Below are 17,146 nucleotides of genomic sequence, written 5' to 3'. Positions count from 1 at the left end.
TGAGCAGCCTATTAGCGCTAAAAGGACAACTTCCCGCTGATGGACAGTTGACTAAAATCACTCAAATAAATTGGCCTATGTGAGGCAGAATGGAGCACTTGCACCAACAAGGTTTAAGTTCAAGACTTGATTAAATCATGGTTTGACTTTAATCCTGTTGCACTACAACTTTAAACTTCAGTTCAAACTGTGACTGAGTATTCATTTTAAAGTGACGCCTTGTGCGTTTCAACTTTAACGATGGCAGCATTTTTGTTTAGATGTATAGAGCAAAACATCTCAAAGAAAATTGCTAGACAGGCTCTATACTCCTGAATTTTATGATGGAGCTAAACAGCAAGACTGGATTAACTGTCATACATGGCAGTGACAGGTTGAAAATGGTTTTAAGTTTTTCCAGCAAGCTTTAATTGAGCAACATCATGTTTATTTTTCACTTTGGTCAAAATGTTCTAACTTCCAGTTGGCACTTACTGCCAAACAAAATCTTTCTTTTACACCATGTTTTTGTTTGCTTGTCTTCTATTTGCTCAATTGATTTGATCAACAAGTTGTTGTCAAAGAAGGGCAAGTTTAAACTTCTCTGCTGAGCCATTATAACGTAGTTGATCGAGGTATCAAGTAACTTTAGGTTAACGTTTTTAGCTAGCGAAGGCCACATCTCACTGAGTGACAAAGTTCTGTATGTGTCTGCATGTGGCAAACACCGCCCTACCGTCAGGGCTCTCCAAATTTGACGTGTCTGGAAAACATCTTTGCAACCACGAATGAACTCTGACCAAAAAAAAAAAAAAAAAACATTCGCTACGTGAGCACACAATATCCTCAATTATCCCTATAAATTAGTTTGAATTAATCTAAACCATGTTTTATTATTTTTAATGGCAATACTGAGCTCTGCTTGACTTTAAACCTAGATTATTTAATTTGAAACTTTCTTTTACAAACCTCTAATTAGAGCTAATTTTAAAATTAAATTAAACCTAGTTGATGCAACCTAGACTTAGTGTATCAAAGTAGGATTCAGCCGCCTCAACTGTCTGGATGGAATCATTCTAGTCGTTGGCCCTTTAGGCAGCCAGCTTTGGTGCCTACCAATAAACAGGATGATCCATTACCTAAAGCGCTCGCAAAAGCCCAGCCCAAGGCTTTGAAAAACTACATAGCTAAAATCTATCAAGCACTATTGCACTGTGCAACAGCTGATAAATATTCATGCTGAGCTTCGAAACAGAAATGTGTTAAGAAACTACAAGAAACATTTAATGAAACATGTGGATAATCTGGTCCTGAAAGTCCAATTTGCAAAGTAGAGCCAATCAGTTGAAGCAATCACCATGCCACTCATTGTCAGAAAACGTGACGTGATGGGATTCAAGATTAATCTGCAAATTAAAATTCACAAATGAATATTTATCTGAGGTACATTCAGGGACATCAAGGAAAATATCCATAGGTCATTTCCATTTTCTCCACACATTTACATGTCCTGTGAATATATTTAACATACATCTCCATGAAATGGCAACGTCAAGAAAAAGACAAGCACTGAAGACATTGAAGGTTCACATTAGGTAATGAACTATCGTCAATGTAGTGATGTCATCAATTTTCTGTGCATAGTCCCACTCTAGTTAACTGCAGTATCCCTAAAACAACAGCAGTCAATAATGAAAGCACAGAAGACTTACCATCAGGAGGCTGAGCCGGTGTAAAGTGAGGAGGCTTGTCTGAAAGACATAAGAGCAAAATAAAAATAAGTTTGTGAAACCCTGCAGCAAATAGACACATTTTGTCAACAAATGTCATGTATAGTACTGACTTGAGAGTTATGCAATATAACAGAGGCAATATGTTTTCATACCATATACAATAGGGAACACATCATCATAACTTTGTCGCTTCAATCAAAACTCAAACTGTTTACTGGAATCACCTAATTACGGAATTAGGAGAGAGGAGAGCAAATTTTGTGTCACACGTGAACTTTCATACCCTTAAAAACCCACGTACAACTGCGACCCATGTAGTATCTATTACAAAAAGGTCACAAATAAGGAGCCCATCTGAAATACTTTTGATTCACACTTGTACTGTGCAACCAATAAATTGAGATGTCCCCCAACTTGTACATTTCAGACTTCAACAAGAAGAATATCTGGAATCAATATGCCTCTACAGCTAGAAAATATTTCAGAGTACAGACTTGACACAAGATCAACATAACGTCAAGGATTTTTAACAACTAGCAAAGGTTTTATGTTGATGACATTTTGATGCAAAAAAAAAACAAAACCACATGAATACTAAATCCATTATTTTCTGTAGATTTGTGGAGGAATGTGAATCCATCTTTGGTCACCAGAATGAATTATGTTCAACCTTGGAGGCACAATGGTTCAAAGGCAAAAATCCTGATGCCAACACGGCACGGCCCTTCCTCAATGATGCATGGATCTCTGAGCAGCAGCTAGCTGGAGTGCAGAACTTCATCACACTCAAATGTCAGTCTCACTATACAGAGCCCCCTGATGGTCCGAGCTGCTGTTGCAGCGCATTTCACACCTTGAAACCACTCTGCATGACTCTGCACTGTGAGGGATAGTGAGAGCGATAAACCACATCAATTAAAGCACCAACTTTTATGCCAGAATACGCAAGTCTTTCCCGAGATTTCCAAGAATCCCAACACTCAACCGACTTTTAAATCGAGACTGACAGAGAATTGCTTGTCAACAGCTGTGGGCTTGAGGGGAAGAAAGAGAGCGGGAACAAGAGGAGAGTGGAAAGATGAGGCCGGGGCTTCTAGTGAATAATGAAGTGTCTGCTGAAGCCGTGTCCCAGTCACTCATGACGGGAGCCTATTTTCATCGGGAAGACGCTTTCTACGCTGTGAAATAATTTAAAGGGCATATCTCAAGGGTCTGGTCAAAAGTCTTGGGACACACCTCTTTATTAAGTAAATACAAAGAACATCCCTTGAAGAGACGCACTCCGTATTCACTTCATCATTCTTTTCTCCCAGGGTTTTAAATGTTTGTCAGTTGCACGGATACTCCCGAAATCACATGACCATAGAAAATACAAGACACACAAAGATTGAGAATGAAAGGTGACATACGGTAAGAAGCGAGTGATGGCGAGGAAAAAGAATTCTTTCCATTTTCATGCACATGATAAGGTCTTTTGAAAATCATATTAGTCCCACCCCTCCCATCTCAATTTCTTGACACAGTGGCTGCCTGTGTGAATGTCACCACATGAACATCATTCAGCCAATATCTTTAGAGAATCAATAAGTGTCTCTGTGTGACATTTAGCTGTGTGTCGGAAGATGTATTTTTGTGTATGTCACTTTCCCCTTTTATCTGTATGTAGTCAAACACCTTCACAGTGTTTGTGTGCGTGTGCGTACGTGCGTGCGTTAGTGTCTGCACGTACATGCGTGTGTGTGTATGTATGTATGTATGGGAACATACAACAAGAAGGAGTACAACAATCGTTATTCTTGGATCACACGTTCATCCATCTCTCCAGTCCACTTTTTCACATCATTTGAAAAGTGCCGTTTGGCCACCATTGTGTGCCATTCTGTCTGCCTTGAAATGAGGTTAGAAATGATCCTCCTTATCCCATTTTACTTGCCCACCCCCACAAAAACGTAACATGAGAAGCAAACGCAAGTAAGGATTAAACAGCATAGAACCAAACTTAAGAGTGACAAAGCCAACTGCTTTTTTGACTGTGGACTTTTTCCAAACACGGAGAAATTGTACAAAAACATTATGTGATCATTGCAAATTGGACACGCCCCTTTTCTGCAACAACTATTACTTTTCAGACCAATTCCTACTAATTTCTCAAAACTGTTGAAATGCGCTTTTATGGAGCCCAATCAAGAGCGTCTAATGGATGGCGTACAACTGCGTGAATCACTTCGTCAAAAGGGTGCCACAAAGTTAAAGAGTTCTGATTATTGAAAATTATGTCATCAGATTGTGGCTGTCAAAACTGAACTGCTCTGTAAGTAAGTTTTTTTCATTCTGCTTTAAAGATGCAACAGGTCGGGTGCATTTAGCCCGCTGACATTGACAAAATCACAACAATTAGGTGAATGCGGGATTCAGAAGTTATAAACCTACAGTTGTTGAGAAAGAGGAGCACGGCAAAGCCCAGCGTCGACGTGGCCAGCAGGATCAGGCAGATGTTGCAGGGGATCATAAAGTAGCGCACCACCAGAGACACTTTGTGCTGGTACCTCCGCTCCCGCTCTGGCGGCGTTGGAGAAGGATAATGGCACCCGGCCATGGTCCACTCCATCGACCCCCTTCCGTCCAGGGCGGCCGAGGAGATAACGGGGCGAGGAGGGCGTCGAGAGGCGCCCAAAGACCCGTTGGAGAAAATGATGGCGGTTGGGTAAACGACACCCAATGAAGAAAAAAACAAAAAAGCAACTGTAATGGTCCGGATTTTCAGATGCGTTTCCAGATGTAGACTGTGATGGGAACACGCCGATTGTTTCCTGCTGAGACGGGTAGCTGCAAACGTTCAGCCGTATCCAAGTAATGCATTTTTAAATACAATAACATCCACGTGGTGGGGAGAAGGCTGGACAGAGGGGGACTTGCTAGAGTCGGCCCACCACCTGTCCATACTACCCTCTTACTACCTACATCCTGTAGTGGGCCCCTTGGGGAAACTCCGAATGGTCTTTTCAGAATGGAATATATGAGTGGCAGCAATGTGTTAATACTTACTGTGAATCTAAAAGTATAAGTAGGTGGTGATAATATGTGTACGAGTGTTGCACTGCTATCGTCCCGAGTTATCGGGGGAAAACTGCAGTTTAAAAAAGTAATATATCCATGAGAAACTTCAATTCCAACAGGAATCCTCTTCTGTCCTTAAAGTGACCCTGATTGCTGATTCGTCGGGTGATGAGGGGATTCCCTCTTCTCAAAAGCCTTCTTCCCCCAAGTCAAATGTCCTTAGAAACCATGCCAAGGTCTGGTGCTCGCCAGCAAGGTGTCAAGCATCTTATTCCAAGCTCTCCACGGAACCTCGGCGCTCGCTGCTCTCATGAACAACAATTTGCTCCTCTAACTCTACACAGCTGTTTCTTTGTATTCCGCGGACAAGCTGGTCACAGTGGAGAGATATACAAGTGTGCCACATGAGAACCTGACACCGGCACTGGAGTATGTCTGCTGCAGCAGATTAGCAGCTGGATGCCTTAAAAAAATGAGCACGTGCTCTTGGGTTTGTTATTCTTCCTCTCGTACACCTCACGCCTTATGAAGTGTTAGAAAGCCAGAAAAGTTGAGGATTGCAATCCACGCAAGCTGTCAGAGTGGTTCCGTGAGGATGAGCAACATGAGATTAACGCTTTGAAGAAAACAACTCAAAGAGGGTGAAAAATGAAGCGCAGCCAGAGGTGGAGATTTGTGGTGCTCTCCTGGAGCATATTACCACCAGAATTGAAAATCCCAATAGCGAAAATGAGAAGAAAGATCTCTCACTGCACCCTGATCCGATTTATCGTTATGTTCCGTTACGGGGTCCGTGCAGGAAACAACTTCTTCACTCTCTGCCAGCTTTCACCAGTTTATTGTCAGCTTTTCTTTACGCTTCCCTGAGCAACCATTCCTTTGGATTGCCTTGGTCCGTGCTCGGTGTCTTGGCCACGTGGATTTATGTGTCCTTGACGTGGACCCTCGCAGCGGTCAGTAGCCAAAGCGACAAAGCAGTCTCCGTGTATTCAAAGCACGCTTAATCCCCCGGCAGCAGGTAGTGGTCCCAGTGTCAACACCCTCAGCCGGCTGGGGCAGCCGCGAGTGAGCCGCTCAGCCAAGTCAGCGCACAGATGTGGCAATAGAGAGAGCGCCAGTGAGAGATTGGGGGTGGGAAGTAAACGATAGGACAGGATGAGTGTTGCCAAAAAGCAAAAAGAAGCTCCTTACACTTTGGAATTTTTTTTTCCCCCCCAAGAAAAATAACAGCAGTGTGTTGCTTGTTTCCCAAGCACGCTCCTCTTGAGCGCGCCAGCCCTGAGCTGGCAAAATGAATGAGTGTGAGAGAGAGTGAGACAGAGTGAGCGAGAGCGAGAGAGGGGGAGAGAGAGAGAGCATGAGAGAGGGAGAGAGAGAGTGAGAGAGAGAGAGAGAGAGAGAGAGATGGGGGGCGTTGGACGAGAGGCTGTCTTAACAAAAGGGAGAAGGGAGGAGGGGTCGGGAATCGAACGAGCAAGAATAAAGGCTTTGCAGAATTGTGCTGTCGTCCTCCAGGAGGGGAGGGTGACAACAGTGTAGCGGCTAAACAAAAGCTTCGAGGTCTTGGGAGATGTCAGCCAACCCCATTTGTTTTGGGTGTAATCAAAAGAATCTCTTGTACAAAATTGTTTTTACAAACCATTAGAGAGGGGGTCTCCAACAGATTTTGATTAGCTCACTGACGGGTTAAAACGTCTGAGCATGAAGTCTCTCTTTTATATAAACATTCAACCTTTTTGCAACGACAGAATAGCACTGAAATCTTTGCATATGTTATAATGTCGCTGCTAACCAAATTTATCAGACCATTTGCCATGATAAAGAAAATTAAGATACCATCACGGAACTTCTAATTTGAGAGTATGGTATCAATATCAGGACAATATCAGGCTTGTTTCAAAGAATCAGGTACTCATGGAGGCTACTGATACCAACCACCGATGCCTAATGCAAAACAATGGCATTCCATAAGTCCCATTCACTACTAACAGGCTCTATACAGCTGTTATTTAACACACCAACAAATAAAAAGCATCAGAAAAAAAAGAAAGGTATTTTTCAAGATGCAAAACATAGTAGTGTATCGGTCTGAAAAAGTTTGATCAAACACCAATGCATAGTACCTGCACATCAAATGAAAGAAAATAAGTCTGAGAAATACCATGTATGCGACAAATAAGCAAGAGAAAAATATACTGCATTATCGCAGGGAATAATTAATATGAGTTGAATAATGCATTGGGAATTTGTATAGAAAAATAAGGCACGACACTCACTACCTTACTTTCCATATGAGTAACCGCCACAAAAATATCGGTTGACATTTGAAATATTATATTTTAAATGCCATGTTGTGTTTATCATTGCAGAAGTTTGCGTGCGTCATATTCCCGTTGCTGACGCTATGTTTGACATTGAGTTGAAACTAAATCACCAGCGCCTCTGCTGTTTGCAGCTGAGTACTGCACTCCATTTTGCCTCATTGCAAATCGACAGCCAACATTCACGCCCACCCAGACACATATCTTACTAAATCCTCACACTCTCCTATTTGCGTCTCAAGCAAAACACAAGAATGTGGAGGCATTTGCATCTGTATCGTTAAATTTTTAAAAAGGTATTTTTAAAAAGCCATTCCTCACTGCTCGCCTAATGCGATAATGAGGTCATGCTATGTTTCAGCTTGGAATAAACTCAACGACAGCAGGCGGCAGATGCGAGGCGGGATCCAGCATCAATTATTTATGTTTCTTCACTCTCTCATGTTCTGTCTTTTACAGCTACATCTCTGCCTCCATCTTCATCTGTGCCATTCGCATCCGTGCCATGGAGTCCATACATCCCTGGCTGTCTTCATCATCATCCTCATCCTCACCCACACAGGGGTGTGTCCTTGCTCCTAAACAACCCAAACAATCCATCTGCATATCAAAACCGGAGCAATGGTGTTGCCTGAAAAAGAAAAAGGTCAAGATCGTGGTCTGTCGATTGTCTTCGTCACTTTTACAACTGTTTGCGGGCGTGAAAAATGTCGAGCAACCGCATCCGGTCAGTGAAATGCCGCATCCTCCCAGCAGAGGGTGACATGGATCTGGCGGGAGCTCTCGTCTACATCAAAGCCGAGCTGCTTTGATCCATTTTTAATGCCGACAGTACCGTACAAGGTTAACATCTCTTTCATGAAGCTTTTGAAATTACAAATATGATTAAAGGAGCTGCTCTGCCCTGTTTAATGATGATGATGAATAGGATGGTGAGAGGGTCTTGGACAAAAAAAGTCTGCTTCTTATAGAGAGACATTTGTCGAGTTCAATAAGTGATTGGCAGTGATGGGTCAATAATGTGCGTGGGTTTTCTCTGTGTGTGTGTCTCCAGGCTGCTGCTTTAAGATGCACACAACAGCTGGCCGTGCTACATGATGATTTCTTCACGGAAATGCTGCAAGGCTTATCAGCAATAGAAGCAATTCTGGCCTTTAAGATTCACTTTAAAGAACATAACGAGAGATGAGAGACGCCTTACGTCATTTTGATGCACAGTGGCACCACAGAAGTTTAACGCCCCCGGTGCGAGTCACACATACATACGAGAGTTTCATCATCTTTTTTTTCCAGAGAATCAAAGTACAAACTCTGCCCGTGGATACTTTTGACTTTCGCCATGACTCTAAGGGAAACTCGCCTTGATTTCTGAGGGCAACACAAGGCGGAAATCCAATAGAAGTGAATGCCATTCAATAAAATTATGTTCACGCACATTTGAATCTTAAAAGCACCAATGGTAGATGTTTAAACTTCTTCCATTTTATGAAAAGGTCTAAGGCAGTGTTCCTCACAGTCAAACACAATTTTGCCGGCTTTGCAAAGCTGTGCCCTGAAAACGAAAACCCAAAGTAGAAAACGAAGTCCATGAGGTTGACTAAGCACACGAGGGATGTATTTCTTAAGGAGCAGCATTTATTTTCTGCATTAGACCTGGTCAAAGCTCTTCCGAAAGTATGTAGTCAAACTTGTTTTGATGGATCTGCAGGCTTCATTGAGTCAGATTACATTTCTTCAGACGTCCCCTGTTTGTTCTTAAGCTTGGGTATATTAGTCACAAAATGTGTGATAGAAATGTCATAAACACAAAATAACACATCATCTATCATCTTTCAATTGGGGTTTGTGAATCCTTCGCTATGTATAAAGGCCACAAATGATGCTTTTGGGGTCATTAGTTTGACACGTGTTGAATCCCTCATGTGCAACAGGGCGTGCAGTTGAATTTGCAGAGGAACGGCTCCCTGCAGGTGGGCAAATTGAGGTATTAATTCCAATTATCATTATTCTGCTTTGCAACGGCACAGCCTCGGACGAATTACACTTTGTTTTAGCCTATTAAAATTTCCCTGACAGATTATTTGTATTCTTTATTTCTTATGAGCAAAGTGGCGGTTACCAGGTTTCACTGGCAAGAAGTGTAATTATTCATCACAACATGTAAATTGCATGTACTATCCTCTACGGAGAATGTGGCGGACAATTACTATTCACTTCGGTTCAAACCAATAGTTAAGGCAGTACTTTGTCTAAATAATGGCCACACATGCTTACAACAGAACTTTAGTCAAATAGTAGAACTCTGACAGTAGTGGAAAGACATTTGTTTAGTGAGCGTGGGTGGATGATAGATGTGGCCAGGGTTCAAGTATTTGTCAGGAAATAGAAAAGTAATTTTAAAAAGAGAAATAATATCTTTCATAACAAATCAAGCTAATGTCAGAAAAGAAAATATTTGGGAAGAGTTTAATTTCATATCAAATAAATGAATTAGAGGAACTGAATAACAAGAGTTTGAGAGAAAATGTGGGTATAAGAACTCCCGAGGTTTGTCTGCAGCATGTTATAATAGTGGAGGTGAACAAACCTGGTGACACTCAGACGAAGCACAAAACTGACTATTAGTAGACTGAAAGAGATAACTATAATGGCATTTGTTGACGGGCGAAAATAATAAGCAGATTTGATGTCTATATTCCAATTGATCACAATTACCACGTATACAAGCGTACCTCTTGTCAGCCCACACATGAAAACTGGTTACACATAAAAAATATTTCCGAAACCTCAATTTTGACCTTAACCCAAATATCGACGCATGTGAACGTAGTCATTGCAGTGTGACACCAACAGTGCACAGTCAAAGGTCCTCCTCCCCAACAACAATAATTAGTGACGAGTCAACTGAGCTTTCAACATCAATGTGGTTTGTTGGAAACTGTAAAGTTGACTTGTCGACGAGCATACTGCGAGTTACCTCTCCTGTTTGGCAGGGAAATATAGTTTCAATGCCAAAGCCACTCTGGCCAAAGAAATGCGCTGCTATTCACAGAGGACGATGAGTACCGAAGCACAAAATGAACAATTCTTTCATGCACGGCTCCTGTTTTATTTTAATGAGCGTCACGCCTGGCAAAATATTCAGTTTTCCATTCCAATTCAATCAAAAGGCCTTATGTGCATTTTTTTTCCAAAACGACATTTCCCTTGTTTTGCAGCTTCTTCATTGCGTGCGTGCCTGAATCTTTGTCTAAACAGTGCAGAGCAACATGCAAATGTAACACAAACACGCGGATCATCTTTGTCCTATTGAAAGTGACACGGAGAAGCGATTTTGTAGCAGTGGCCGTTCATTTGCATGTAAAGAACACAGCTCGCTGCAGTTTTTCTCTCTGTCTCTGTCACTGGCTGCCTGTCGAATTGGTTTTTCCCTGATAGAGGGAGCGGGGCTATATTAATTGGCCGGCTATGTTGAGATTCAGCCTACGAAAGATACGGCCATAAATTTTACATGCATACGCTCACGTTGTTCTTTCAAAAGTAGTCACTCGCTGTAGTTTCCGCTATCTCTTTCTCCCTCATAATTCTGGTTCTTTTTAAAAGTGGTACAGTCTGACAGCATGCTGGAATTGTGCCAAAATAGGCTAATAACAATTATTGCAGCAGCAATCACACAGATGGGCAAATGAATGGCCTGTTTAGCGGCATTTATTAAAAGTTAACGAGCACTTTGGGAAGGTTTGTTAAAGCAAAATAGATACTGTACAAAAGTAAATTACATTGACCATTAGGAACTTGGTATGAAAATGCAAATAGATTTGAATAAACCATTTTAGCTGTGTTTATTTTTCTTCCATGTACAAATGCATGCACACAATCAACGTCTTGCAGGAAAATCAGTATTCTGCCAACAAAACAACTTATTTTGACCTCATATAAAAAACCGGCATGGTTCACCAACAAAAAGACGTTTATTTTTTCCATGGTAGAGCTAATCCGCAGTTCATTGGGGGAGGCTTGGAATTATTCAAAAGCATTTGCAAAATGTGATTATAATTGCAGCGGAACCTCAGTTTTTGTTTTTCGTTTTGAATGTTGAGGCATGGAACTCTGCCAATAAAGAGTGACGTTGTTCATAAATGATACATCACAGCAAGTCAACAAATTTGATTTGTCAGTTCATATTGTTTGTGGTTCAATAAAACGTATGCACTGCTTGGAAATGTTCATAAGAAAGCCAGAGGTCACTTTTGTTATTGTTGTTGTTGCAATGAGTTGGTAGGTGTACAAGGTGCACCTATAACTACTATAATCTGGTTCTCCAGTTTCATTCCTCAAGATTAGTTGCATTGCTCAGCGTGCAGCTGTCTTGAAAGACTGAAAGTACAAAGTATGACAAACCTAAAGACATGAACAAATGTTGTTCAAGATCCCAACATGACACTCCGACAAGCATAATCAGAACACATGCAGCATATGCAATTCTCTTCTCGCTCTCTCGCTCCCTCCCTCCCTCACCTCTCCCCTTCCAACCAATGGTCAGCATGTACAGTATATTTCTACTAAGCTCAGAAATCAGCAGGACTACCGTAGCAATTGCAGTGGCCTGCAGATTTAAGAAAGCCATCGATGGGGAAAGAAGCCCCCATGCAGACAACACACCCTCATTCAACCTAAAGTATAAGCTTCTTCTGAACATCTCACAACAAAACCCTCAAGAACTCGGAATTCACCAGAGAACAGAGAAACGTAAAAAACACGACCCCTTTTGATATTCCAAAGGTGCTACGAGGTATAAATTTAAAAGGACTAAAGAGAAATGTGCTGGAAGAAAACCAACAATGAGTATTGGCAGTATTCAGGTTTTTAAAGTCAGTGAAAAGACATGCAGAAACTCAAATATTCCTTTAATGTGGTTTTTGAATTTCTAAATGACCCCTGGGTTACCTATTTCTAACTGCGCAATTTCTTGCGACATTTGCGAGGAAGGGAATATTATTTTTTGTTGTAAAGGAACTACTTGTATGCGCATAAGGAGCAACAGAAAAGTGTTGAATAAATAAAGGGGTGAAGCATACGTATGCCCCTCTCTGACACAAGCTTCACATGGATGATGACAGGAAGAAACAATTGCTATACGGTCTCCTCTCTTCATCCAGAGCACGACCGGCAAGACTCAACAAGAGCGAGAGCCTATACATCAACTCGTCTGTCATCCACAAGTGGCAAGGTGGAGTCAGAGCTAGGGGGAGTGGAGGGAGTCACCAGGCTTGATCTTTTATTTTTTTACGAGCTAATGCATCACAGCGATGTGCTTGGTGTGTTGCCAGGGCCACAAGCCACCTTATCCATTATTCATCTGGCTAACAAACTCCTAAACGAGGTAAACCAAGAGGAACAACCACAGCGAAAAGTACGGCCAGTAAGCGAGACCAGTGACTGCGCACAGACATTTTGACTGCTTGCACGGCTGAACACATGTGACACTCAATAGATTGTAAGCGTTCAAGGACAGACAATCCTGAACATGTCCAGTTGCCTTTCTAGATTTCAAAATAAGGCTGCCTGGCTGCAGTAGGTTCACGTGCTGAATCCTGTGGATGGCTTGTACCCAAAGCAGGTGAATAGAAACTGTAGGCCCGGAGGAGAAAAAAAAACTTAAAAACTAGTAAAAGAAAAGTCATTCTGTATTGCTGTATAATTGCCTGAAGCTAATTTGGAGGTTTTGCATAATCCCCTTCACTATTAAACAAACTAAAATGTCTTTCCTCATAACTCAAGAAAGACTGAAAAAAATTAATTTTACGCCTTCAAAGACAGCCACCTCTGTGTATGTCTGAATTTTAAAACTGAAGGAAAAGTGAAGAAATAAGTAGAGGGAGGGGGGGGTGAAGGATGGTGGGGGGGATCCTGGATCTGTAAATTTATTCAACTCTGCACCCAAATGAAATGGTTTCTCTCTTGGCCCATGCCCTTGTCCTCATCAAAGTTTCATGGAATTCAGATAAGTCGTATTTTTTTGCATAATCCTGCAAAGTAATAAACCTTCGATAAAAAACATAACCTCCCTGGCAGACGGACCAACTTCCAGATTCTGCTAATGACAAAACCACAAAACCAGGCCAGTTTCCCTTAAGTCAGCCTTTATTATGAGTAAGCTTTTTACGCAAGTCTATTACCGTCATCTTGCATGCAGCCAGCATATCTGACCCATCACTTTGACCCCCTTCATCTTGTCCAAAATGCAAAATGAATCACTTTAACATCATCGCCAAGCACATGTTACGGAGAGCAAGAATGATATTTCAGGCCAAATGCATGCATCCATGATCTTTACAAGACAGTGGGGGGATGAATTATTGCCCGGTTGCCACGGCAACACCTCATATGGAGAAAATACCACACTGCCGCTTGAGAAATGGTGATTTGGGAGATTTCATTTTGAACACCATCCCGAAGATGGGAAGGCAAAAGGCGTAAGGGGGGGAAAAAGGAGTCGGTGAGAGGAGAGAGAAAAGGAGAAAAGTGCGAGCGACGGTCTGCTTGCAGCAATTCGCGGGAGTACGTTCCACAATTTGGCTCAATGTGTTTTTCTACAAGGCGAGCTGGAACACCTCTTGTGACATTCATTTCATTTCCATTTCAACACCTGCAAGCCATTCCTCCGCAAGCGGAATGATAAGGATGCCGTGCTGCCACACGAGAAACCCTGCATGCAAAACATGTCAGACTTTTCTTCATGTACCCCAATTGTCCAGCTGGTCGTCCTCAGGTTTCCACTCAAACAACGCCCCCCAGGCTCCCCACCATTCACCCTTCACCTCTTGATCCAAACCAGATCTTTACCATGTGACCCTTACAAGGCCCCCACAGTGCGCAGAGGTTCCCTGGGGACCTGAGGCACGATCGTATGTCTTGACTTGCCACGGCAACAAACAAATAGCTCGCCTGATTGGTCCATCATGGGCAGTCATTCCGGACAGCAGACAGCCACCGCCGGGATTTGTTTTTGTTGCAATAGCGCAGGCAGAGGTGGAAGAGGAGACGCGTTTTAGCTTCCATTCACTTAGAATGGTTTATGGCCCAAATTTACATGACAATGTAAGTGAGTTCTAATACAAAAAGAGAAGGTGCTTCTCATGAGAAAGACCTACAACGGTTGTATGTTGGGAAAAATACCGTTCAAATTTGGGCGGATTTACAATCTGTGATTTACAATCTGAATATTTTTGGTTGCTTCTGCCTCAGTAGATTTTGACAAGAATCAATTCACTTGTATATGATATTTCCATAAACCTTCCTATTATCTGACTATTTTTCCATTTATTTTGTCATTTGTTTGCATGCAAGAAACAACAGATTTCAATTGAGAACGTTTCAGCACCATGGATAGCACCTTTATTTGACCATCCATTTTCAATAGTATCTGTCATCATTGGCTCAGCTGAGCTGGAGCCTATTATAGCTGACTTTGGGCAGTAGGCTGGGTACACCCTGGACTAGTCGCCAACCAATCGCAGGGCACAGATAGACAAATAACACACTTTTAATCTTCAATGAAACTGACATAAGGGTTTGGAGAGGAAAGACTATGAAAACTTTCTGTGTAAAATAAAAAAGCCTGCATCCCAGATGTGAACCTTGGACTTTAGAACTGTGAGGCCAATGACCTAATCCCCCCAAAGAATGGATAAAGCCTGAACAGAAGCTGCTTAGACGCATATAAGGTTTCTGCAGTTAGCTTTAGATATGCTTGCAAGCTGTGTTAAGTTAAAAAAGATAAATAGAAGCCTGAAGCCAGCTAACGATGAATCACAAAGCCTATAATCACATTGCTGCATAATATTCTTACAAAGTATTTGACTTAAGGCAGCAAAAATAAACACAGATAAATTTAGTAACGAATATTTCATGTGACTCCAAAAGAAGCAGCTTTTCAGCCATACTATTATCAATCACTGCAGTACAAATCTACATTATTCTTATCATCTTTAAAGTATTTATTTTGTAGCATTTTGTTAATATGGACACATTTATGATTTTTGATTATTGGTGTCATTGTTTTGTAATGTTACTTTGTAGGTGTTAGGGAGTTATTCTTTTTCTTTTACTACACAATGTGTCCAAATATTGCATTCAAGATGTTTGTTTTGTAGCATAATCCTTTATATGGGAGCAGCAAAGACTATCTAATTTATATAAGAATCTAATTTAACATACTAGAGCTTAAAAACACTCCTCCACATTTCAATATGCACACCAAGTTCTAGTTCACTGCTGCCATGACCTCTATCTGAATCAAGCCACTTGGAAGCAAACATAATCGTGATTATGTCACTTCAACCAAGTCGTGTAAATCCAGCCTATGAAATCCAAAGCCCTAGGTCTGACCTTGGTTTACGGCGCACAATGAAACCATTTAAGCCCACATAGCCGGCCGGGAAAGCATCTTCCTCAGCAAAGTTTATCTTTCCTCGCTCCAATATTGGTCCCCAAGTCAATAATGTTGACTCATCGACCGTCTCTTTGCTTGCCGTCAATAAAGCACAACATAGTGTTTAAGCTACCACTCTTCCTCTAAAGAACAAGCAAAATGGATGACCTCCAAGTCCTGAACAAGAAGTTGAGATCAATCCATTTGCAGGTGTGGACCTTCAAATAAAGGCGTTCCCCAGTGATGGTTGTGTTTTTTTTTCTCGCTCCAAAAGTTACAAGGTGCAGGTCATGAAAACCATGCATAATGACGTTACATCATATGTTGTGAAAAATTACACCTTGGGAAAACAATACGGGACAGATTGTGTTTGACAACGACGGTTCCACTCTATAATCATTACATGTCATTGCTCACCAGCTGTGGCAAATCGCAATATTCGGCGGGCTCACAGTAAAGCATCAAATTGACAAGGATGCTTTTGACACAACAATCTAGTTTGTAAACCCAACTCAATAATGTTACAGCATCAAATGATTATTGTAACTTGCAAGTCAAGTGTGTCACTAAACAGTGTACTAACAATATTAAGTTTGTCATTTTTCAAAAAAGAAAAAATCCAAATGCTTTGATACAGCATAGCTTTGCAAATCGCATCTAAATAAAATTACATGTGCCCATGCGTGTACACGGAGTGTGCAGTGAGAGGAAAACGGAAAACACAAAGAGAAGAGATGCTTGTGAGTGAAAGGAAGCTGTCAGCATTTGTAGGTCAGTGTAAATGTTTAATGCTTTATGCAAATGGGATGATGCTACGAGGACACAAACACTTTGGAAGCCTATTTTTCATTCAATATATATTCCCTAAGGTCCCTCCTCACCAATCAAGCACCTAAAAGTGCCAATTAGGCTAATGGACCTCTGCGACACAGAACCCGCCATACTTGCATTACTCTTTTTTGTCAGTGCAAGACGTCTCATTCTTCTTAACCAGAGCTTCACAGTTTCTTCAGTCAAGTCTGCTGACGTCACAAGCATGTCCAAATAATCTAATTTGAAACAGTCAGATGTTCACATTTGGCTCCTGCGCTCGGCACAGAATTTTTTTTCCCCTGGTGTACGCAAAATAACTTAAGCGGTGTTCTGAAAAGGCCTTGTTAGGCGCACTCCATTAGGGAAGCCAGGGATGGATTAGTGTAATGTGACAAGGAGGAAAACACTGGAGGTAAACTCACAAGGCGCAGTGAATAAATCCCATAATGGCCGTCTTATCTTATCAATTAGGGAACAATAATGTGTTTTTTTTTTTTCCTTCTTGTTTATGCTTTTAATGAGAAACCGCCAGGCTTTGCCAGCAGGTGCAATCATATCGTAAATTAATTTAATTTTTTTTGCCTGTTGGAGAAGCAAAGTGCTTGGCGTTTCAATGCAAGGCATTGTACTGAGTAATAGGAGGGGGGTGGAGTAGTTAAACCAGATTTTTTTAATTAATCAATGTTTTTCAAATAATGTGCCAACGCTAAAAGCTTAGCCATTTGAATGTGCTAGAAAAAGAGTGGTTTGCGTCAAGATAAAGCCTACAGAACCTGCAAAGTCATACATTTTGGCCAATGTTTTCTTCT

The 17,146-nt window shown here is 41.5% G+C and overlaps 1 protein-coding gene and 1 long non-coding RNA gene across 5 annotated transcripts in view; one reads left to right on the top strand and one right to left on the bottom strand.

The window, feature by feature from the left end:
• Window positions 1-17,146, bottom strand: part of agrn (agrin) — a 183,263-nt gene that overhangs the window by 122,597 nt on the left and 43,520 nt on the right. For 2 of the 4 annotated variants that reach the window (XM_088399957.1, XM_088399961.1), the window contains exon 3: window positions 1,692-1,730. In XM_088399957.1, the coding sequence (XP_088256083.1) occupies window positions 1,692-1,730 (39 nt within the window). Of the gene's footprint in view, window positions 1-1,691; window positions 1,731-4,142; window positions 6,054-17,146 lie in introns of those variants that run through there. The other 2 variants (XM_088399970.1, XM_088399979.1) reach the window with 2 other exon arrangements.
• Window positions 3,827-9,064, top strand: LOC148402534 (uncharacterized). The gene is made up of 3 exons (XR_015863333.1): window positions 3,827-4,023; window positions 7,550-7,736; window positions 8,145-9,064. It is a non-coding gene; the product is annotated as an uncharacterized LOC148402534 (long non-coding RNA).

This window comes from Syngnathus floridae, chromosome 2, assembly GCF_059516105.1.
Source record: "Syngnathus floridae isolate MCC-2025c chromosome 2, RoL_Sflo_1.0, whole genome shotgun sequence".
Taxonomy (NCBI): domain Eukaryota; kingdom Metazoa; phylum Chordata; class Actinopteri; order Syngnathiformes; family Syngnathidae; genus Syngnathus; species Syngnathus floridae.
The sequence above is the reverse complement of the archived record's forward strand: the minus strand, read 5'-3'. Positions and strand labels throughout refer to the sequence as shown.